Here is a 24,380-nt window from a genome sequence, read left to right as displayed (position 1 = left end):
TGTTTGTTTCAGACCCGGCCAAGAAAAGCAAGCAATTACAGATCTGAAGAGTAACTTAGCTCTGAACGTGTTCCAGACGTTACCCTTGTAACTAATCCATGTTTGTTTATGGGTGTGATGGTCTTGCAGAAGTGAAACCTTTCTTGTCATAATTTTTAGGCAAATATAGTTAAGGCTTTCGGGCTTTTTCCTCACACGATGTGCATATTGTAATGCTGAAAGGAGATACTAACGGGCTCCCTGAAGTAGAGGGACCCCTCATTTTTTCCTTGCGTTTTGTCTTCCTAACACAGGAAGCGGTTTCCAAGGGGCTTGTTGAAACATGCTTTTGTCCTGCTGTGTTCTCCTTGGTGCGAGCGCATTGCTAGTGCGCCTCCGGAGTTCAAGGGCATTTCATGTGATACTTAAGTCGCTACAGACTCTCACAGTTGCTCTTGGGAATTTTTTATGCGGTGGGTGTCACCAGATTAATTAGGCGCAGTTGGAGTGGTAGGACAGTAGAAAGCAAGCAGTGGAAAAGGGGGACGTCCTCTTAAGGCATGAGTTAATTTTACTAGGAGAAAGTGCCTTGGAGAACTGCATTAAATAAACTTTCATTGAAAACATTTCCTTCTGAGTTACCTGCGAATCACGCTTCCATGCTCAAGGTAAACAGATAAGGCCGTCTTGCCGCGTGCCCGTAGCCAATCCTCGCTAATGAGCACGCGTGGAGGCTCCCGCGTGAGAGGGCGCCCCAGCCTCGCAGCAGCAGCCCCAGGGGTGCAGGGGATCGCGCTCAAACTTCACGGTTGGCGCACGCACTTGTGGGGGCTGGCAGGGTGCTTGGAGCTAACGTCTGAGCTGTGCTGGCCCGTGTCTGTGGGTGACGGGACATCGCCGGGCCAAGGCAGGCGGAGGGACCACGTGGGGAGTCAGTCGCTCCCTGGCCCCCTGCTGTGTGACTTCTGCCACTCGAGTTCTTAGGCACAAAAGTGCCCAACTTGGTTCAAAAATAAAATGATGGCATCTTTGACATGTGATGTCTTGGGTTGATACTTACTACAAGTAAAACTTGAAATCCATTTTAAAAAGCATAATAATCGCTACTTTGCATATTTTAGTTTTCTTGTTTATGTCAAGAGCTGAGTTTCAGGGCTTTTTCTTTTCTTAGTTACCTGTTTTGTCTTTAAGAAAGTTCCACACATGGAACTTTAACACACCATAAGAGCATACACAGCACAGTAAGTCCATTTTAACCAGTGACTCTGGTTAACTGTGTGGTGTCTTCATCATAAACCTCAGACCATTCCCCCAGTCAGAGGAGTCATCACCTGAGATGACTTACCGATATGTGAAAAGGCCATTAGTATATTGTACATAACCTGTTAACAAAGACACAGGTTAACTTAAGAATCAATCCCTGGAGCTGTTTTTGTCCTACGTTGTGCATGTCCCCACATCTGGGCACAGGTGTGGGTTGTCAGCATCTTGCTGTCATTCACGACTGTGAAGAACTTGTTTACCTCCCAGAAGAACGGAAACCAGTGGATGCACTGGCCGTGTCCGGCTTGGAACTCAGGTTTGAGCTGTGCTGGCCCGTGTCTTGTGGGTGACTGACATCGCTAGCCTCCCGTTCCCTACGAGCCCTGCAGCCGCACAGCCATGCCGGAGCGCTTCCTAGGGGGGGAGGAGAGTCACCACACTGCAGTCCACCACCCCCAGCGGCTGCAGGGACCCTGCCTCTCTGCCATCACCGCCCAGGCCTCGTGACCACCTTCTCCTCCTGTCACTCACCAAGCACAGTGCTAGCACCTCTGGTCACTGGGCTTCAGTATTATTTCATGGCTCTTGCAGCCACATGTACGAGGCCCTCCCTTCATCAAAAACAGAAACTCAACTGTTATATTCACAGTTCCCCATTCTACTTCTCTCACTGAGTCTGGCTTAGCTTGGTGTCCTTCCTGAGGGCCAGTGGGCAAGACTGTTTGCATTCCCGGATCCCACGGCTGGGGAGGAAGGTGTTTCCTGTACTCTGAGGTTCGCTTAGGAGGGGCCTGCAAATGAAACTGACAAAAGACCTTGTTAATAGAGAAAAGATAGTTTATTTACATATACTTGGAATTTTACAGAAAAATGTACTTCAAGGAGGCAGTTAGAATCTGGGGCTTACAGATCATCTTAATAGGGGTTGGGGAGAGACAGCGGGCCGGACAGTGCTGGGAGAACAAATAACTTAGGGAAAGTAAACGGTCTCCTAGGAAAACCAGTGGTAGATGTGATAGTTTTGTGACAATGTTACAGTGTTTAGGCGATTTCTTATCCAGGTGCTGACCTGTGCGGATTTCAGCCACAAGAGTGAACCTTCCCTGGTTGTGAAACTCCCAGGAAGGGGATTTAAAACGCATGAATTCTTTATGGAGGCTTTGCTTTTAGGATGATAAGGAGAATTGAGACAAAGCCTCTTTGTGCAGCTGCTCATTCTCAAATATTTTCAGCTCAAAATAATCCTGAAGCTGCTGTGGCATGTTCTGGACCCCTTTCACCACCAAGAAGTCTCTGTTCTCCTTTTCCAAACACCCTACTGTCACCCTCTTGCCGCCGCCTCTGAATGCTCAGTGTCTAGCTGGCCAAACATAAGGCCCTCTGCCTGCTGCGTTCCCACAGCCTCCTCCCTTCCCAATAATCCTGCCTCTGGCTCTGCAGTCCGGACTTCAGCCCAGGTGCTTCCACCGTCCCGTCCGTGTGGCCTTAGGGCATCTTGCTGTCCTTGGCCTGGTTCCCTCCTAAGCAGCTGGCCCCGTGGCCTGCCCCAGGGACCGCTCAGACCACCGTTTCAGGCCCTGTCTCACACCGCATCTTCAGCCCTCTCCTCTTGCAGCCTCTCACCCTGGCACCTACTGCTTTCTGCCCAGGTTATCCCAGCCCCTTGCCACCCTTGAGGCTTGCTGCTCTGCAGATCCCGTCCAGACCTGCCAGCCCGTGCCTTCCTCTGCGCTCAGGAACTCAGGTGGCTTCTGCCCATCTTCCAGACCTTTAGCAGTGTCTCCCCTGCTGGCTGCACTAAAGAAATAAAAACATGCATGCATGATCACCTTTCTTATCGGATACAGCCTTTTGTAGATTTTCTCAATTGTCACTAAGAAACAAGCTATACACCAACTCACACGCATAGAATACTATATTTGCAATATTTAAAAACATAATTACCTGTATTCACAATCGCTAATGGAATAATGGGAAAGATCCAATGTCCTGGGACAGCAAATACGGTCTACCTCCCGCACACTCTCCCTCCCAGACCCACTGAACGATGCTCATCTTCATTTCAAAATCAAGTTTGATAATTGCTCTTGATAGTTTCCTAGCTGATCTTACAGATCAACTGAACTGAATAAACAAAAAACGATGGCAAGACCACTTTCCTTTGCAATCCCAAAGACCCTTAACCCGTGCGGAGTGTCACGCTGTACCTATGGGTGATGTTTTGTTCACTGAGACGTCTGGTAAATAAATTCATAGGCAATTAATTTGTTCTTCTTTGGATTCATATACACAAGACACATATATCAAATGAAATGTAAATGCTGAAACGATATGCCAGGAGCGACTCTTTGTTACCATGACTTAGCACCATAGTTGAGGGACTCCTTTCTAATTTATTCTTGTAATGGGGTTGCACCAGTATAACTGCTAAGCGGTTTCCTCAGTTCTGTGCATATCCGTGCATGAGGTTGTGAAATCTTCACATATTAGCGATTTCAAAGAATGATAGTTCTCATTAGGCCATCATGATGTCGTGTAGCACATCACCTGTCTACATAAAGCCACCATCACAGAAGGAAACAGTGGGCAGAACCCCAGATATTTAAGAAGATGAGCTGTATCTTGGATTTCCAAAAAAATATTAATGAAACGTGTGCCCTCCGATGCACCTATTAGATATAAATAGTACTGCAGGAATAAGGGCCAGTGACGTTTAACTAGCCCTGGAAGGGTTTCTTTGTACATTGATGGCTTTGCATTGTTAATGTTTCTAAAGCACTGCTGTGGCACCATTCTTAGGCTCTGGTCCCATCTTGCCGTCCCTGCAGCCCCGTGGCAGGCACACCGCTCAGCCTGGCCTTCTCCCCTCCTGCTTACTCCAGGGCCCCACCTTAGCTTTCTGCCTGTATTACTGGCATATCACAAGGGAGCCTGTGGGTTTGGGTGGGGGGCGGGGGAATGTCTTCAAAGGCTCCTTAGGCAGTAATAATGAACAGAATGGTTTTGAAACTCTGGATTCGTCATATACTAAGTTAGTAATTCCAATTCATCTCCAAGTTAATTATTTATTTCTAAGTTAATCAACTGGGCCAATAGTCCCCAATGATTTCCAAGGATGGCATTTAATCAATTCAGAGGTGGTTTTCTGTTTTACGAAGGGTGTCTCCATCACTGTCTGTTTAAACCAGGTGACTCGGTCATTTTGATTGGGTGGGGACCATCCCAGTTGTAGGTCTCGGTCTCTGTGTCCTGGCAACTGAGTCGGGCCTGGTCACCCCAGGTCAAGCCCAGATCTGGCTAGAGCTTGTCTGAAGTGTTCATCAGGGGGTCCTAATTTCTGTGGGGTGCAGGGAATCTTGAGCCAGCCATTCTTCAGTACTCTCCTAATTTTGAAAGTCTGTAACCCCCTCACATATTGTGGGCATAAACTGGATTAAATGGAGTCCCTGACTGTTTTGTAAAACAAAACATCACTCCCAATGAAGGCACAGGAACTGGGGTGTGAATTCCACAGAAATAAAGTAGCTTGGCCATTGGTTTGGGATTCTGCCAGAGTGCCTTCTTTCAGCTGTTAGTGAATTAGAGCATAGTCTTTCTTGATATTTTCTGGGAGGAACATGCACTTTGTTTTATTAGCTGGAGGCCTCATAGCATAATCAGGCTACGTTGGTTGCATTTTGTTTTATTTTTTCAACAGTGAGGTACAGCATCTATAGCTGGGTATGTTTAGAAAGCCTTCTACATGAATTCCGAGGCTTAACATCAGGCTAGTTATGCATATGCTCATTTTCCATCCTTGCCATTGAGAGGACCACAAAGTCAATGGCTGGAAACCTCAGGGTTCCAGAGGCCAGAATTCCAGGCGTGGCATAGTTGCATTGTCCCAAGTCCTCACAATGTGGAATCTAGATGCTGACTGGACTGGGCTCCTATCTATACAAGCTGGGAAAAATGCATTTGCAAGCTCTTAAGGAGCTGGCAGTATTCAGTTCCTCTCAGGACAGGACTTTCCGGGCTCCCTGTTGTTGCTGGCTTCCGTTGGCCCCCGCCATTGGTTCCGGCAGGCCTCCCTTTGTGCATCTCGGAGCCTGCAAGGGTACATTGGAACCTTCTTGCACTTCGAATCTTCTCTGCAGCATCTCTGCTGCTCCAGCCAGAGAAAGTGCCCCTGCTTTCAGTGCACACTGATTAAACCAGACCCACCTGTCCAGCCAGGACACCCACCCTATCTTCAGATTCATAACCTGAATCCCATCTGCAGAGACCCTTTTGCCACATACAGGGCCATAGTCACAGGTCCTGGCAGTAAGGGGTGGACATCTCAGGGCCATCTGCCTACCAGAATGCCTTGAGTTTCACCTTTCCCATCTGATAAAATGGGGCGAGACCATTAGGGTTTGCGGAAATTACGTTTGCTGCAGGAGTAAAGCTGCCCCCAGTGACTAAGCCCTGGGCTTCCTTCCTCTGCACCCTGGGCTTTTTCTGAATCATTGTCAAGGGTTCAGATTCCCGTTTCCTCCAGGGTTGCACTGCACAGCACCGCACGGCTGACCTGTCACGTGCACCCAGGTCCTGGGGTTTTCTTGGCCAGTGATCCCTTCCCAACTGCCCACCGTCAGGGGTCTGATACCCTCTGCCAGCATCCCCAGGCTTGCCCAGCAATGCCCCAGTGCCCCCTCGTTCTTCTCCAGCACACCGTGTCCCAGTTACTCTGGCAAAGAAGGCTCCACGTGAATCCCAGGTTGCCAAAGGAAGGATAGATGCCTGCTCTGTATCCCAAGACTGAGAAGAAGTTTATGTGAAGGAGAGGGACATTAACCAGGACACACGCTGTGGTGACCTGAAGTGCCTCTTGGCTGGGGTGCTCAGTGGAACCCACATCTGAGCAGGCAGGGGAGGAAGGGCGCCTCTCCAAGCTCTTTTTGTCTGCACCCAGTGCCGTTTCTAATGAAATGCAAGTGTAACCTACATGCCAGAGCTGATAGACATGTAAAGCCAAGAGTTGCCATCTGTGCTTTGGTTTATTGTAAGCACCTAAATTACAGTCAGTGTGTAAGGGAAGATTCAGAACACTTCCGAAAATGCAGCCGGTAAATTTCATTTGCATCCACACGCATCATGCCCCTGTCAGGCGTATCTAGCAAACACCTGCCCCAGATGCATTCCTCCGAGCCCTGGTTTTGAGGTCATTTCTTGGTTTCCTCTGAAAAACTTCCACACTTAGGAAACAAATGCAGCAAAGTTTAAACAACAGATTTACCCATGACAGTACTTCTGGACCATTTCTGTGTTAATAGTGACTGTCCAGTTCTTCTTCTAAGGCACAGAATCTCCTTTTTGGCAAAGATTTCCCTGGACGGGTGCGTCAAAGAACATTCTGGAAGCATGATGACAACCTAGTAGGGAGTTTATTAGAATTGGACATTAATGGGGGCAATGAGAGACAAGTGAAACGGTTGCTACCCTCAGCTGGAATGCAGCGCCTTCATTTCCAGGAGTGCTGGCTTTGCGACCACGTGGGTCAAAACCAGCATTCACCTGGGGATTCGGCACTTCGTATGTTTACAGGGATGGGGGTGAGAGCGTCCCTGGGAGGTAAACCCTCAGGGCATCGCCCCCAGACACCTCGGGTCGCGGGATGAGCAGGTGGCTGGGCCCTTAGGAGCAGTGTGGCTCCCCGAGACCGGAGACCCCCTGCAAGGCGCCGTGCCGCGTGCTCCCCTGCAGTGACTCTCACCCGTCTGTTAGCTCGGCGATGAAGCGTTCATCCCCTGCAGGCACAGTGCGTCCCTCCGGCTCTCCCTGGGGGCTGTCATTTCCCGTAGTAGTAGTGCAGGGCATGGAGACTGCAGGGAAACGTCACTCCCACGGGTCAGCGTGGCACCTCCTGCCCTGCGATGACCCCTGATGCGTCCTGCGCAGCAGCTGCTCGCAGGGCAGGCGGAACATGGCTGTGCCACCCCGGGGAGTGGTGGAGCCCTGCCACAGAGGCAGCATCCGTCCCTTCCCACGAGCCACACGCAGTTCCCAGGAGGGCAGCCGCAGGTGTGCCGTCCTGAGAACGCGGGCTGGAGGTTAAGTGCAGCTTATTGCTGTGTGGTAGCCTGCTCGGGCCGCCCTGACCACACACCGCAGGCTGGGTGCTTAACCAGCAGAAACTGGCATTCCCACAGCTCCAGAGGCTGGGAAGTCCTGCATCCGGGTTCTGGCAGGGCCTGGTTTCTGGAAAGGACTCTGTCCCAGCCCCCCTGCCCTCACAGCCCTTTCTCTGCACATGGGGGGCGAGGGGGTGAGCAGCCTCTCCCTTCCTCTTCTTACAAGGACACTAATCCTATCTGATTAGGGCCCTCCTTCTGCCCATTTAACCTTAAAGTCCTCCTAAGGACGCTCTGTCCACGCACACTCACATTGGGGAGTAGGGTTTACGTTCAGCATGAATTTGGGGGACACAGTCAGCCCATAGCACATACTTAGGCATATTAGTCATATAGGTGAATAATCTGCAAGAGGCCGACGACGTCACAGCTTAGTGCTTAGCAGGTGAAGCTAATCTGGGCACAGGCCATGCTGTGTATCATGGGTATCAGCAGAAGTCCAAGCAAGACTGGGTGATCTTACACTATGGGGTGAACATAGACGAAGCAGGAAAAGAAAAACGCTCTCACACACTGGTAGGACTTGGTTTATGAATCTTTAGAACACTGAGTGCCTTTGAGAGCTTTGCTGGGCTTTTCAGTGGCTTCTGACAAATTGGTGGACACGGAATCTGACAAGAGAATTTTAGAAAACGTTTCCTGAGCTGTGTTTCACACCTTACATGCCCACACCTTACAGTGGCCACGACAGTGCCTCACAATGGATTTTTCATGAATCACCGACGCAGAAAATTCCTGAGGAAGCTCCCCACCCAGTCCCACCAAGGGGTTAAGATCCCAAGTTTCTTCCAAGCCTTTTCTCAAAAGAAAAGGGAGTCAAGTCAGTGGTGGTTTCTTTCATTTATGTTCCTTGTAAGTCTGGAGGGTTTGGTTAGGAATATGTTTCTGTCAGTACTGGTTTTTGTAGTTTGCTTTTCAGACCAAAGTTTATTTGATAAGACAGTACCTCTGCAATGCCCGAGGGGTACGGGAGCTCAAGGTCAGACCCTATTGTGCAGGGAACACACCACAACTAGGTGTGCTTTACCTGTAGGTGTGTGGGGGGGTGGGAAGACAGACCAACAGACAGCTAGGCGGGGATGGATGCCTGCATGCCTGATGGGTGGACATGTGAATAATGCAAACTACGAATGACAAAATACATTGAAACTGGTCATTTTTACAGCATTACACTAAAGACACTTCAATAAACCTCACAAAGTATGTGCCTGTGCAGCCTCACAATATCGTGGCCCTTGTTTATAGGTAATTCCCTGGCAGAGAACATGGAGACGAACATTTAACTGTTCATATGACTGCTGCTGACTGGAAGCTAACCAAAAAACAGATTTTAAGGCCTCCTGGAAATTTTGATACCTAACAAGTTGAAAACTGAACTTAATATTGCAAATTAATGTATGGGGAAAAACCCTGCCAGAAGTGATACGATGCAAGTTTTAACTGAACAAGTGGTGTTTTAGCAGAACATTGTTGTTTTTAGTGAGTGTATTCAGATCACACATGGCTCTAGGCATGGGGCCTGCTTTTGGGGTATAGAAGTGTTCATTGTACAAGTCCAGGATTTCTGAGAGTCTCGAAAATGAACGTGAAGTGGTTTTCTATCAAGTTTGCATTTTGCAAAGGGAAATCTTTATTCCCAAGAGGTGATAGAGCCACATTTGGAAAGTCCATTTGTTCCAGAAAATCGTGTAACTTGTAATTATTTAAAAGAAACCAAGTGCAGCCTGAAGTCGGTGTGGAGCGTGCTGCCCCGGAGGCTGGGAGCGAGCCAGGGTGGGACCGAAGGGGGCTTCTCCCTGGTGGGTGCCTTCCCCTGAGCTTGTGAGGAGGGACGGGAGGTCTCACGAGCGGGGCCCAGCGTAAGCCTTTACCTGGGATGGGGGTCCCGGCGACCGAGCACACCTCTGGGCAGCTGCACACCCTCACTGCGGTGATGGCCTCTCTTTGGGAAGGTCCTTCACCTGGGCCCTGCTGCTGCCCTGCCCTGTCCCCAGAGCCTGGATGCCCTGTGCACCGTGGAGAGCCACCCGGCCACTCCTGACCCCTCCCCTTCATCTCCAGCTTACGCCCGACCCACATTCAGCCCCTCACCTGCCTATCATCGCTGCACTTGGCCTTCCCATGCCGACCCCACCCCTCACCCCAGGACCCCGCACGTTACAGGGTTTGGGACCATGTTGTCTTCCTCTCCAGCGTGTCCTGCATCAAGCTCCGTCGGCTGAAGCCCCTCCCTGCTCCCACCCACTTCCATCCAGGCCCCCCACTCTCAGACAAAGAGTCTGTTACACAGACCTTCGGTATGACATGCAGCGTCTCAGTTACATGATGCTCCTTCTAGAAAGTTGCAGTGCAAGATGCACAAGAACCCCTCAGGTGGTCCTGCTGAGCAGCCCGGCGAAGGACACGGGCGTCGGCTGCCTCCCAGGGCACTGCTGAGCGTCTGTCTTCAGAGAGCAGGTTCAGCACCGTGAGAGATGGTGCCCGTAGATGCTCCACCTCCTCAGTAGCTGGAAATGCCCTGCTGTCTAAACGAAGCCCCTCCAGCTACAGTTTACTTCAGCTCATTTGCTCTCCTAGAGATGGCATTCAGACATAGTTCAGCCTTCCGCTGGGTAACCCGAGAAGAGCGTGGCATCCTGGGGACCCGGGCCCTTCCTGAATTTTGTCAGCGGCGTGCCTGCGTGACCCTGAGCATACCTCTGAACTCCCCTGGCCCAGACCCCTTACCCATGACAGGAGGGCGCTGGGCCCGCCGCTCTCCTCCAGCTGGGGCACCCCGGGGGCCCTTTAACGCCCCACGTCCTGTGCCAGGACACTTGGCCAGCTCCCTGACTGAGCAGGTGTCCCTATGCTCACTCCCTGCTGGGTACCTGTGAGGCTGTGACTGACCCAGCCCTGCCTAGGGACACCCAGGTGAGTGTGAACACAGCTGCGAGCACGTTCTCCTTGCCCAGACACTTCCCTGAGGTCATGGAAATGTGTCCTGCAATACCCAGTACGTGTCCTGTGCTACCAGGAGATCACTACACTAATTAGGTGATACAAACGTGCAAATGCACATGCATGCTCCCATGACCCCCGTGGCATAGGGAGAAAGGGTATCCTGGGCTGCCAGCCCCTCCTGCCTGCCGGCAGTGCTGCGGAACCTTTACTCAGAGGGACAGCGTCCTTCACAGAGACCAGAGGGCTTGGACGGAAGTCATGCATTGCGAGTGGGTGTAATGACTTCAGGGACCAGCGGAGTCGTTCAGAGCAGGGTGGGGCGGGCAGGGCTGGCACTGAGGGAACAGAGCACTTAACAATGAGGGGGTGACGTTTGACCAGTGAAACTCTGGTTGGCTGGGGAATGAGGGTAATTACCGCTCAACCAGTGGAGCTTCCTATCAGCTGCGTGGAGCAGAGAGGAGCTGCAGGCAGATGCTGGGTCTCCGATGCACCAGCACACTCCCCCTTATGTTTGTGCAGATATACGCTGTGTTATTTTAGCTAATATTATTCAATGGTTTCGTGATGCTTGAGTCCTGTGAGTCACAGGCAGAGACTGTCCGGGTAACTTTCAAAGATTTATTCTTTGGTTTCAAGAGATAGATAAAGCCGTGCTGTGAATATTCCTAAAATGTGCAGGTTTTCAGACACTGGGTACTTTTCTCCTTTGAGTGGCCCTTAGAAGCACATAGATCTTAGGAGCCAAGACATGGAGAATAAAGATGACATAAGAGGCATTTGGGGACATTTCTGCAGGTGCTTCCCAGGAGAGTGGTTCTGCTGTGCGGTCGTATGGCCCCTAAGGGGCAGGAGGGCGTGGGCAGCTCCAGCCAGGCGCACACGGAGTGGGCTCACTGAGCCTTCGGTGCCGCAAGTGCAGCCCGCGGGTGGGTGGTTCTGTAGACCCAGCACTGGGCTGGTGCCACGTGGGCAGGTCCTGTTTGGAGTCTGTTCTCTGCCCTGCATTCGGCTGCTTTCCTAACCAGATGTGGCCGCGTACCCGCGCGTGCGTGGAGGCCCAGCGCTTCTGCTCTTCTGAAAGGCTCGCTGCTGTACCTCCCCTGTTTGCTGAGTTTTCGGGCCACATTCCCAGCATGTACCACCTCCCATAGGCGGTCAGTTAGCTTTTAAAAACTTCGCATGCTCTCTTCACATCTCCACATTCATTGATTTGAATCTCGTTAGCTGATGTGAAGCATGCGAGCCCAGCTGACGTCCATGGAAAGCACCTTGTGACAACTACTAGTGAACAGGCAGCGGGAAGGAGGGTGCAGATGGGATCCTGGGCTCCAGTGACGTGTGTCACACTGTCTGGGCTCAGTGGTTCTTTTGTGGCTGACGTGACCCACGCCTGTATTTGTATCAGAGACCTCAGTCGCCTGTGACCTTGTGGAATCAGCAGCCTACAGAGTGCTTTGGAGGAAGACACTCACACCAGCCTGCTGTGTTCCCCACCCGCCCGGATCATCACCGCCTTGTACGCTTGCGCACACCGACGTTCCTATGACCCTTCATTGCGTGGTGCCCTGTGGCCTCAGTGGCATCAGCAAGGCTGACCTACCCTGGCATTCGAACATCCTGGGTGTTTTCTCGGGGCTGTCTTACTCAGCACATTCCTTCGCCCTCTGCCCATGCCTGGCAGATGCTGCATTTGGATGTTAATTCCAAAATTGGGTAGGGACAAATTAAGGATTAGAAATGGAGAAACCAATAAAACGTGCATGGCCTAGGAAGCAGGGACATATCCAGAAAGGGGGCCTGTGGGTGACTCCCTGTATCGCAGCCAGAAACTCCTGTAAAGCTTCTGCTCATCACCCCACGGCCCTCCTCCTACTTCCTGGAGTGTAAGCAGTGGTGTTTGCAAAGACTCTCGGGTGCGGAGGGCATCCTCAGTGTCTCAGATGGGATGGAGGTATTGGGCCTCCTTTCTGACAAGTGCCACCGTTTCTGCGCCGCCAGTTTTCCCTGCTGCCAGCCCACCCTGCTTTTCAGAAGGCGCCTCACACAAATCCAAACTAAGTGACTTTCATGACTCCAGCCAAGCAGAGTTGCCCCAAGGGACCCCCAAGGTCTCTTCCTGTGCCCCACGCAGTTTCTCAGGTGGACTTTACAAAGCTTCCAAATTCTCAGAGAACAAGCTGGTATTTCAGAAACGAAATGTCGTTGGACATGTAAGTGCCTATCCATGGCCCCAGGTCAAGCAGCCGAGGACATTTAGAATGCGATCGGGATGCAGCTTTAAAAAGGCAGGGACAGAAATACCACCAGCAGGAGGCCTCTGCTCAGATGACTAAGAAAAGCAACCTGGGTGGTCTGAGTGCAGTGATTTCCCCCCTCAGATGGAGACGGCATCTCTCCGTGCAAGCAGACAGCCTAAAAAACAGCCAGGGTCTCCAGAAGTTCTCTGGAGGGGAAGGCAGGGGGACTGTGTGCAGTTTGCCCCGATGGGCAGGCTTGAGCCCCCAGCCCTGTCTGCTGGACAGGCCAGCCCACTCCCTGCAGGCGGCTGGGCACCGGCATGGCGCTGCGACCTGTTCGAACCGCTCTGGTCCTCGCCTTGACCCCACGGTGAGCCAGCCGACCACCCTTCTCAGCCCCAGACAGAAGGGAAGAAGGGGGCAAAGTGTACCTGCTGCAGAGCAGACCGGCGGGGAAGACTGTAGGCATGCGTGTGTGAAGTTGCCTCTGTGAGTGTGTGTGTGGGAGGGGGAGGGTGGGCAAGTGTGTGTATATGGGGGTGCCGCCCACTGACCTAAGGGCATCAGGACGCAGCGCTCCCAGCGCCAGTTCTCGGGCAGCCAGCTCTCTGCTGATGACAGGGACCAGGCATCCCAATGAAGGCAGGGGGACCAGGGTGGGGACACGGGGTGAGGGGAGACCAGGGTCCAACCTCGCCACTCCCGGGAGTCGTCCGGCAGTTAAGAACGGTGGGAACCCACGAGCATCTGCCGCCCGTGATGGAGGAGCCCTCTTTACAGATGTCTGGCCCGACGGAATCTTAATGGAAAAGGATTTATGAACTTGCTTCCACATCCAGTGTGTGATTCCAGGGCCGCAGGGAAGCATTCTAGATGTGCGTTTTCCCAGGATGGAGAATGACAGAGAGATGACGCGCTGACTCACCTGTGGATAGACTTCAGGTCTCTCTTTAACAAATCCGAATGTGAACGTTCCCGTAGCATTGTTCCCGTGGGGGACATTCTGGAGATTCCTGATGGAGAAAGTACACAGACACCCTGTTTAAATCTGGGTGGTGGAATGCGCGTCACTCATCCAGTAATAAGGTGGGTTTACTCAAGAAGCCAAAAGAGAACCCGCGCATGGCACTCAATCTTAGTGCTAACGAGATTTTCGTTGCATAACTCTGGCTCACACAGGGCCTGAATATTTTACTAAAACACCCTCTGCATGTAATTTCCAAGCTGCAGTACCTACACCATTACCAGCTCTGAAATTATGTTTAAAAAGCATGGGTTCCCCCCACACACAATTTCCTCTCATGCTTTAAATGTTCAATTATTGATTGCACACATTTTATGATTCTAATAAAGTTTTAAACCCAGAATCCCATCTTGCTGCCCAGCTGCACCACATTCAATAATGCTTTAACAGCAGCAATGGAAACCTCGCCCTTCTAGAGTATCAGCGTAAAGCCCACAGGACCGGGTCCCAAACGGCTGTCCTCACCACAGTTCCTGGGAAAATAACACTTCCTCTCTGTCTCCCTCTGCACAGTGACAAAGCCGGCTGGGATGATGATAGTGAAAACCCCTGAATGTCTCGTTACGGAAAAGGCCATCTCAACCTTCTTTTTCTTCCTCACCCTACAGTGCCTCGTCTTTGAAGATGCTCCCAACGGGGTGGAGGCAGCCCTTGCAGCAGGCATGCAGGTGGTCATGGTTCCAGATGCCAACTTACACCGAGACTTGACATCCAAGGCGACCCTGGTGCTGGGTTCCCTGCAGGACTTCCAGCCCGAGCTGTTCGGCCTGCCACCCTATGAGTGACAGGTCCAGGTACTGCTCTGGGTGGCCACTGTGTGACCCACACCACCCAAGAAATCACCAAGTGCGCTCTCATTCCAGATTGAACTCGGCCCTCATGCCATGTGGGCTTGGCCCGCTCTCTCAAAAGTGGTGCTGAATTGAAACTTGACGGTTGGACGGAAAGCAGATATAGCTCAGAAGAGAGATCAGAATCGTCATGTCAGTGACCCTATACCCTACTTGAATAAACACATGATAATCATACAAATGATACATACGCATACATGTGCATGAATGTGCGTGTATATATGTATATATGCATGCAGAGATGTAAAATACCTAATCTGAGACAAAATGAAAGTTCACTTACGTTCATTTCTTTTTTGTTTTTCTAAACCCTGACTAGAAAATGTACAACATGTAGATGTGTATATCCATATGTACATGGATATGTATATATATGTATGTAAATATTACATATAGTTATATACACACACATGTGTATACTATACTGCTCCACTGGATTATAACATGCAATAGCAATTGATAAAATGAGATGTAATTCTATATTTGGTTTGTATTCAGAGTTGGAAAGCCACATTATGGATGAGCCCTAAGAAATGAATTCTCCTTATGACAAACTTCACATTCTTTTAGTACCCTCAAAATGTCTGTGTTGGCCTCCGCTCAGAGACTAACTCTGAGCCATGTCATTAATAGTTTCTTTCTTTTTAGTGTGCCTATAATTTAGCCTGTATTTTATATCTAGGCACGTGTCCACATGTGAGAATGTTTTCTACTCAAAAAAAAAAAAAACCTCCCTCCTTGAAGAAAGTTTATTTTTCTAATACATTCTTTGATGCAAATATCTCATTTCAGAATGTATACTTGGTATGACTGAGAGCCATGACACGTTTTTGGAATAACGTATCACACATTACACTTCGGTGATTGATCCCTATTAATAGCTGTACTCAGCCTTTTGTGATGGGAAAATTGGCAAAGACATTGAAAATGGGAAAATACAGTCAAGGGGTATTCCTGCTCAGTGTACCATTCCAGGCGGCCTCTCTCATGATTGTCATTGATCTCATTTTTCAACTCTGTAAGTTGTAGAAAAACCATAGTAATATGTGTGATTGTCTGGTGGCATGACTGCCACGGCTTGTTGATCAGTTTTGCGTCAGTTTAGCAAATTCATTTCAGCATTCTTGATTGCCTATCTCCTTACCTACTTCAGTTCGCTTTGAACTGGTTGCAACATCTTACTGGTTCCCTCACCAATTAATTGAGTTGAATAAAGTCTTTGACACTTCTGCACCTTATGTTTCTATGGTTTTGTCTTTTTAAAGAAGGAATTACATCTTCTAATGAATGTAAAACATAAATATGACTAATTGACTTTTCTTTAACCAAACAGTACTCACACTGCAAAATGGCATTAAATATATATAAGTGAACCATAGCGCCCTTGCCTACAGAAACTATGTGTTCTCTATTGAACAGTTGCTTGTTAGATTTGGCTTATTGTTCTTCCAAATATTAATGTTGCTGTTTTCTAATCCCTAAACCGTTTTGTGTGAATAGTGTAAGGAGATTTAATGCCTCTGTAAATGGTGTAGATCTAGATCAGGGTATGTTTTCCTCTAGAGTATATTTTATGTCAGGTGCCTTCATGTTCTTTTTGTTGTTTTAACCAAGGCTGTGGTGAAACCCTTGTATTTTGGTACCAGGGAAAATACTGCTCTTAGCCAAAGCACACATTTTCTTATTCTCCTGCATCAGTTGCCTCACTACACTTTAGAGATGTTATCCCACTGAGTAACGTGTCAGTTTCATGGAGACATAACGATGAAGTGCAGAAGGCATGAAGTATGAAGAGTCAGTGTTCTGTCTTGGCTCATTTCACGTCTGTCCTAGTTGGGACACGCAGGCATTATTAGGAGCGATGCAGGTCCTCCCTAACTGGCAGCTACTCTTTGCTTACCCATTGCACATCCTTTGGGAGGATTCGTGCTACTGATGACAGCCCCCCTCGACAGATGACACTATTAATCGCTGCTTAATTCCACCTGTGTGGAACACTTTGGAGAACTAGCTAATTACTACTTATTAGAGTTTTTCCACCTAATAAGTCCTCAGCTGGAGTTCAGTGATTTATATAAAAGCAGAAAGTCCTGGAAGACACCTGCTTTGCACTTGAGGGAATTCTTATTAAAGAATAGGAATTGTTCTGCTGTGCAAACAGTAGTCAGTGTTTAGCTACTGCGGTTCGTGTATTCCTTGAACATAACTGACAGTTGGATGCTAAATTTGGCATGCTATGGGTGGTGGTTCCAACTTTCAGAAACAAATGGACACACGCTAACAAGTTTCATACCGAAGAACATTGAGTTTTAGCCTATCTGTACCGACTGACTCTTCTGTTTAACATTGTCTTCGCGCTGCAATTCCACAGGCTAAAGTCCAGACCTCCTTGGCTTTCCGTGAATGATTCCCGACCAAAGTCTATCACCAGAGGTCTTTAGAATCCTTCTTCTTCTGTGAAGGAAATGAAGTGTTGAAAAGCAAAAGATTGCAAATTAAACTTTAATTCAGTGCTGCCGCTAAACAGCTGTGTCACCTTGTTTTATCGATTTCTACCCCAGTTTCCTTCCCTGTGAGATGGGGGTAGTGAGTTCTCTGTCACACTGGTGTGAAGAACAGATTGAAGTTGCACATGGAGTGAGAATACTAAGCCCATTATGAATGATTTGCAAAGTGGTGGCCACACTCCCAGTATCAGGGTCCCAGCAGCATTCTCACCTGGTTTTTGTTGATTGGAGACACTTCATTTATGAAAGATGTTTTTAACAACATGTGTTGATGGATACACATCTTCCGGATTATCTGTGAAGGCAGGTCTGCAGGATATCTCAGTATATTCTGGTTTCCCCTCAGTGTCTTTCATAGATGGTATCTTGTACGCATAAGCAGTTAATTTTTCTCTCTTATTAACCACAGATACCTCCACTGGGTGTAACTTTTCATCAGGAGAGCTGTCATCCAGGGTAAGTCAAGAAATACTGCTTGCATACAATGTGCCAGGCCTGCAGATGTACACAATTGAATAAGACTGGATCTTAGGGTGTTTGTCAAGTCTGCACACTAAGGGGCAGGAGAAGTGTGCGACTCACGACCAGGTCATTGTGTCGTCTGGTCTGATTTGATTACTCCTTGAATCAACCAAATTTTTCTGTATGTTTTTTGACCCGAGTTCTTTTTGAAGGATAAAGGAGGTAATTGCTCTTCCTTGTTCCCCCCGCTGTGGTGGGTTCTCATCAAAAAGTCATTAGGAACTGTGCAAAGTCCCCTTAGTACGAAAGCATTGTATTAAAGCCTTGCTTTTCTTTATTGCAAACAAATGATTCCCAAGGTGGTGAATTTCTCCAGCTTTGTATATGAAATGAGTATTTTTACATGAAAATATGTCCAATTACTTACCATAATGTTAATAGTATATTTCTCTAGGGCTTGAAAATTACAAAGAATACTTATATTCTCTAATCTCTCTTCACAAACATGAGACCATGGCAACACAGACTCATAAACAATTACTTTTTAAGACCCTTGCCAAACGATGGTGACATGTTATGCAAAGTCGCTTAAAATGGTATGTTTTCAGAATCCACATCAGGAAAGAATTGGCATGCATTTCTTATTCAAAGTCTTCATAAACTACGAATTGGTATTTCACTAGTACAGAGAATGCCTATTTCTCTGGAAACCAAGTCAATGCTGTAGTTGGTGGTAAAATAGACATTCCACTTAGAAGTGCAGAATCAAGGTAACTGTGACCTTTTGTCATTGTTCTAGAAATTCCCACCTGTGAATAATGCCGTTTAATGTTAACCGATCTGGTCTGGTGATGACAGCTTCTCTCAGCTGTTGTATGTCTAAAGACGTCTTTCTCTCACCATTCTTTCTAAGGATCTTTTCACTGGATATTGAATTCTGGTTTGACATTCACTTTATTTTCCCCTTTAAAGATAATATTTTCTATTATCCAACTTTGGTAGTTTGGGTAGTCCTACCTTTGAAGGCCACCTGTCTCCTCTCTGTGGGAGCATGAAGTTGCCGTGAAGATTTGTTCATGGTCTCCAAGCAATCGCTTGCTTTGTTCTAATCGCATTTGCACCTTGTAGATCCCCCCACCCCATGTCTAGTTTGCTTTTGCTTGTGTGTCTGTAAACTTCTCAGCCATTATCTCTTGCAGTATTCCTAGGCTTGCATAAAAGCAAACGGAAAGGTGCACTCTTAGCAATGTGTGTGATCCGTGAGTCCTGTCCAGGTACTGGCTATGCGACCACAGGCCAGGGCTCGGGGGCTAGAGGACCCTCGTATGATGGCAGGACAAACAGGAAACGACCTGGCCTTGGGGATGACCTGGAGTTGGACGGAGCCCACACACCTAACGAGGATTGGAGTTCTAAATTAACCAGGGGGCCAGGCACACTGGCACCAGCCAGGAGGCACCTTCCCTTCCCCTCTGCGCCTTCCCCTGCACACGGCTCCATGTCTTCTGTGAACGCAAACCAGCAGCCACACAGCTCACCGGCCTGCAGGGACTGCCCACCTTGAGGAGAAAGGCACACGGACACTGGCTGAAATGCGACAAACTCATGGAAAACGGTCTTATTTAGTACAAAGGATCCATACGGGCTGGTCACTTGAAAATTGCAAGATACTGTTAACTTCTGCCTGAGTAGGCCACCTAACATTTCTTGAGTTCTGAGCACAGGCTGGGCACTTATATATTTATGACCGCACGTCCCTGTGTGTTTGTGTCGCATCCCCGTCTCTGTACTGGATGTGATGTTCCCTGTTCCCTATCTGCTCACTTTTCCCCTGGGGTCGCCCTCCGGGGCCGTGACTGGGAAGGCCCCTCCCTCACGAAGAGGCAGCCGAGGGTCAGAGTTACAAGTGACCCTCACTTCACACTCCTGAAAATGTAGTCGTGTCCCCGGCATCATCATCTTTCATCACAGGGAGAGAAACACGTATTCTCAGTAGTTCTGGTAAAAAGGATGTCTGTGGCCCCATCACCACTCTGCTGGTGTAGAGCCGACCCACTCGGGTCCGACCTGGGAGCAGAGGTCCTGCGTTTGAACACCCACAGGTGCGGCACGCAGAACACGTACCTGCCTTAGCCTCACGGTCAGTTTTTATCAAGACTGTTGTCCTTAAACCCATTTAGATGCCCACTAACTGGGAAGATACTAAGGTGTTTGAACACTGCCTCGAATCCATACACAAGACAGCTTTCCCTTCACGAGGGTTTTTGGTATTCTCAGCATCCTTGAAAACACTGCAAAATGTCATTCTGGAGTGCTTGTTCTTTGCAAGTACTTAATGGAGCCTGTGTGAGGAGTGTTTGTTCTCTGCTGATTTCCTTCCTAACGTGTGCTCATGTTGACAAGCAGGGTGTCAGCTGGTTCAAGGCTGGGCCTGAGCCGACAAGAATCTGCATGTTCTCAGCCACAGTGCAGGTTCCCCAGCATCGCCCCATCCCAAGGCCCAGAGGTCCTAAACGCCAGCATCAGGGTATTCTTAGGGTTTTTAAGGCATCTCAGGGATTAAGAATGGAGGTTTTTGGTCCATCACACCTTTTCCTGAGATGATGTCCACCATCTGCCTTGATTGCTTCCCTCCCATCTCAATTTCCCACACTCCCAAGCCCCACTCTCCCAACACCCAGTGAGAATTTACTACCTGAACTCCAGGATGGAGGGTGAGCCACTGCCTGCGTGGTTCCCGGCATCCTGAAGAACGTATGAGATGCGTGGATGCTCTGATCACCCCTGCAGACGCACTCCCTCCTGTTAGCTATGAGCCGTTACCTGCCTTTCTCTGGCCAGAACGTCCTTGAAGGAATACCTCAAAGTGTATCCCAAGAATTCAGCAGGGGGATGGGGGGGCCGTAGTAGTGTGGGAGTGGAGGCCAGCACCAACCATTTCCCCAGACTGTTTCCCAGCAGTGGTGACCCAGAGGAACATGGCCCTGACCCCCCCTTGCAGTGTGTAATTTAGTGTGGGAGAAACGGGAAGGAGTCACACGCATAAAGGCACTATTGCAAATTCTTATAAACTCCACAAAGTAGAAAATCAGAGCCTAAGACAGAATGGCAGTGACCACTCAGTGACCATTCAGGGTGTGTAGGGTCAAGGAGGGGACCTCGGTGCAGAAGCAGCCTTTAAGATGCCATCAGAAGGAAGTAGATGCTAGCCTGGGCACTTTTGTTGAAAGGAAAGCAGTTAGATCGTACAATGCCCGACATTTCCGCTCCTGATATGTCAGAAGGAGGGGGCTACAGAAGCCGGTGAAGGGCACTGGCTTGGTGGAGGTGGCGAGTTCCACAGCACTCAAACCTGTTCCTCTAAATTAGCTCGTAGCAAAACATCTTCCTGTATGTCTAACTAGTTAGGTAATTTGGACAGGAGAAAACGCAGATCTCAACTGGGTGTTCAGAATATGCCAAATGAATCCGTAGACTCGGTCCATTTCCTGTATGTGAATATCCTAAGCCTCCTCAGCAGTATGTGATGTTCGTTAGCAGAACCAGCAGATCAGAAGGAGCTCAGATCACGCCTGGTTCATATGGTGGTATTGTGACCCCCCACCACCACCACCACTTGGTCCCGATAAGACGACCCCGGGCTTAGAGGAGATGCACAGCTGCAGCAGAGTCTCAGGCATCCAGACAAGGTATTCCCTGAGAAATGGGGAGAAGGGAATTGCTCGTGGCACCGAGCACCATACGGAGCATGTCGTGGAAGTGCAGGTCGACCTGAAATGCAGCAGAGACGCCAGAAGGAAGATCAGGGCAGATGGTGGGCAAGGGTCTGGTTTTCTGGAGTTGCACAGAACAGCTTAGGACCGCTGGGGACGCTGCAGGGCATCCTGCAGACTAACGTGGGGACATGGGCCATGAGTACAGGTTTGCTGGTCACGTGAGCAAAGACAGTGGCTGTCCCTACAGGGCAGAGAGGAGCCGCCCTGGGGTCCAGTCTCTGTGGAGTGTGGTGTGACCAAAAGACCATAAGTGGGCAGAAAGAGGAGGCGCTTCTAGGCTCCAGATGGTGGACCAAAGCTATATCCTACAGGCAGTGAGGATCCCTCAGCAGTGGACAGTCTCAATTTCTCGTTCAAGAAATGAGGCCTCCGAGAGACAGGGAGGAGAGAACAGGCTGGGCAGCCAGCCAGGTGGAGGGCGAGCCCAGAGGCAACAGCCCCCACAAGCTGCACTGGCATTTCCCCGGAAGTCCACTTAACCCCACCATCCCGTGCAGCACTGCCTGAAGTTCCCCGGGGTCACTGTGCTCCCTCACTCTTCAGGTCCCACTCAGAAGATGCATTTGCATACAGCTCTGCGTAGGAAACAGCCACGTGCTTGTACGATTTGGGGCCCCCCACCCCCACCCCCAAGTACTTCCCATCCCAAATACCACTTCCTGAACTCAACAGAATTCATTCCTGCCCCCCATTGCTCGGAGCAAAATTCCATGGTGACTGTAGCAGTAGGTCCACAAAGCCCCTTGCAATGCACATGACCCGGAGACTGTGATTCCTCTCTCACCCTCTCTCATCAGATTGCTTCCTCCTCATTAGCGGAGAAATGCTCATAAGAGGGAGTCCGATTTTGATTCAGGGAAATGAAGAGGGGAGCTAAGAGTGGAGGACCTTGGAATAGGCAGCACAGCAGGTGAGGAAGTTGCTTTGAGTGGGTGCTCCATGGGACGTCGCAGAGATTGACAGTAATAGGAGGCCAGGAAGAAAGGGGGGAGGAGAAGAGGGTGCTGCCACAGGGCAGGGTGGGGCCTGGAGAAGGAGACTGCCCAGGCACCCACCATCTCCCCTCGTGCTGGCTCCTGCCGTTAAGGCCGCTAACTGCTGGGTGCAGGCGGTGAGAGTGCAGTTAGGCAACCTAGACCTGAGCTGCCGGCACCTCCCGGGATGCCCTTGGTCGTCTCATGGTGCACGCCTGCCACCATTGTCCGAGCACTTAGGTGTCCTGGACCACTCGGAGCCTACCCCTTCCTTTGGAAACTCTGCAGAGCTCCCCCGTGGGGAGCACAAAGGCACCAAGATCAGGAGGCGACTGGTGGTGTCCTGAAGTCTCAGAAAAGGGAGGTGCATCACCAAGGTGGTGCTGGGCTTTCTTCTGCGGTCTGTCCGTGGCCAGGCTTCCCCACGGCAGCATTTCTGTTGGAGTCCAGCCCTGTGGCAGCCGGCGCCCTGCATCCACTCAGTGGGCCAACAGCGTTGGGGCCGCCTCTCCTGAACCCCTTTCCAGAGCACGTGCCCGGCTCTGGGCTTGCCAGTGCCCATGTCTGGGCATCTGAAGGTGATGGCGATGCTGCGTTGGACCACTTTTCCAGGAGGTCAGCTGGTGGCTCTGTGGCCCAAGGTCATAAAAAGCTCTGTCTCCAGGCCGATGCCTGTGCCCTTACCTTACCCGTGAGTCTCAGAGCAGGTGAGTTCACAGAAAGGAACGTGTCTCCACATCCCAGCACTGGAGTGGCCTGTCACGCTAAACGTAACCGGGACCAGACAGTGGCTCAGAGAAAACTGAGAGAAGAAACGCCCCTCTGGGCCAACCAGAGTCAGAATTTTCCCAGAAGAATGCCATTATTATCCCCCAAAGTATACACATACCATCTCAGCAGCTGAGAGAGAAAGAGTTTGCAGTCAGCACTGGAGACTCATTTCCAAACTGACATCATTACAGATTGCTGTAAGAAAGTCCTGCTGTAAAATAAACTTACATATATCAGACTAATTCTCAAATAAGCCCTGGAGATGGCTGAATCAAATCAGCCATGCTTTAAAAGTCTACTGTGAGATTTTTTTTTTTAATCTTACTACGGTAGAAAATGAGCAATCAGAGAAAGAGCAACATTCATCCCATGGCATATGGAGATCTGAATAAACGTATAAATTATTTCTCCTTCAAGCGTATGACTTCGTCGCTAAAGTTGCCTTATTTCACTTCAATATAAATCCATTATAAAACAGAGTTACTAAATAATGCAGATTAATTTGCACCCAGCCATAATGGTATGAATGTTGAGAATAATATGCTTTGTTTTTCAATTCTGAGTATTTTCCATATGCACTGAGCAATAGCAAGAACCCTCTCATCCTTTTAAAACTTATTTTGTTGAAATAAATCAACTGTTTCCATAAGAGGATTCAAAACTGACATCTTTCTTTGATCTCTCAGAAACCCACACACTTCACCTAACTTTAACTGTGTTTAAATGGCTCTCTGAAGCACCCTGAAAGTCAAAAGCCCCTCCATGTCCACTCTTGGGGGACCTGAGGAGGATGTATGCAAATCGGAGCCCGTGTTGTATTGCCAGCCCAGGTCGCACACCCCAGGTGGTCCCTTCCCTCTTAGTTCATGCATTTATGCACTGCGCTCAGCGCTCAGCGGGGGCCAGTAGTCCATGGAGCTTAAACAGGGAAAGCGCTCTCCACTGGCAGAATTGGAGCGAAAAGGAGAAAATAGAAACTAAGGTGAAAATTGGGGGAAAAGACCAATGTGATTCAGTACATTTCAATCCAAACAGCTTAGAGAAGATGGGATGTGGCTGTCCGTGCCATCTGCCGTTCTGAATTAAAGGAAAGCATTCCTGTGCCGTGTCCCTCTCCTCTGATGGAATTAAAATGATCCATCAGGTTGTTGTTCTCGCTTCCATCCTCATTAGGAAGATTCTCCATAAACCGTCCCTGTGTAGCATTAACAAGCACATTATTTTCCTCATATATGTTCTGTGCGTGGTGCCCGGGACTTCTGAGTACATGTGTGCTGCACATGCCCTTCAAGTCGTGTCTCTCCCTCCCTCTCTCTGGTGTCAGATCCACTGGGCGGAGGGAGAACAGAGTGGATTTCAAGGAATTGTCCTCTCAGTTACAGATGGCTGTGTATGTACTTCTGTCCCATTTCTTCTGTGACACGAACCTAACACA

General features: G+C 49.5%; 1 protein-coding gene across 3 annotated transcripts in view; it reads left to right on the top strand.

The window, feature by feature from the left end:
* Positions 1 to 24,380, top strand: part of LOC130678809 (pseudouridine-5'-phosphatase-like) — a 97,827-nt gene that overhangs the window by 38,976 nt on the left and 34,471 nt on the right. For 2 of the 3 annotated variants that reach the window (XM_057495305.1, XM_057495306.1), the window contains exon 4: positions 14,213 to 15,693. The exons of the other annotated variant lie outside the window; for it this stretch is intronic. In XM_057495305.1, the coding sequence (XP_057351288.1) occupies positions 14,213 to 14,389 (177 nt within the window). In that variant the 3' untranslated portion in view covers positions 14,390 to 15,693. Of the gene's footprint in view, positions 1 to 14,212; positions 15,694 to 24,380 lie in introns of those variants that run through there. 3 annotated transcript variants of the gene reach the window in all.

Source organism: Manis pentadactyla, chromosome X (assembly GCF_030020395.1).
Source record: "Manis pentadactyla isolate mManPen7 chromosome X, mManPen7.hap1, whole genome shotgun sequence".
Classification (NCBI taxonomy): domain Eukaryota; kingdom Metazoa; phylum Chordata; class Mammalia; order Pholidota; family Manidae; genus Manis; species Manis pentadactyla.
Note: the sequence above shows the minus strand (reverse complement) of the source record. Positions and strands in the feature narration are given on the sequence as shown.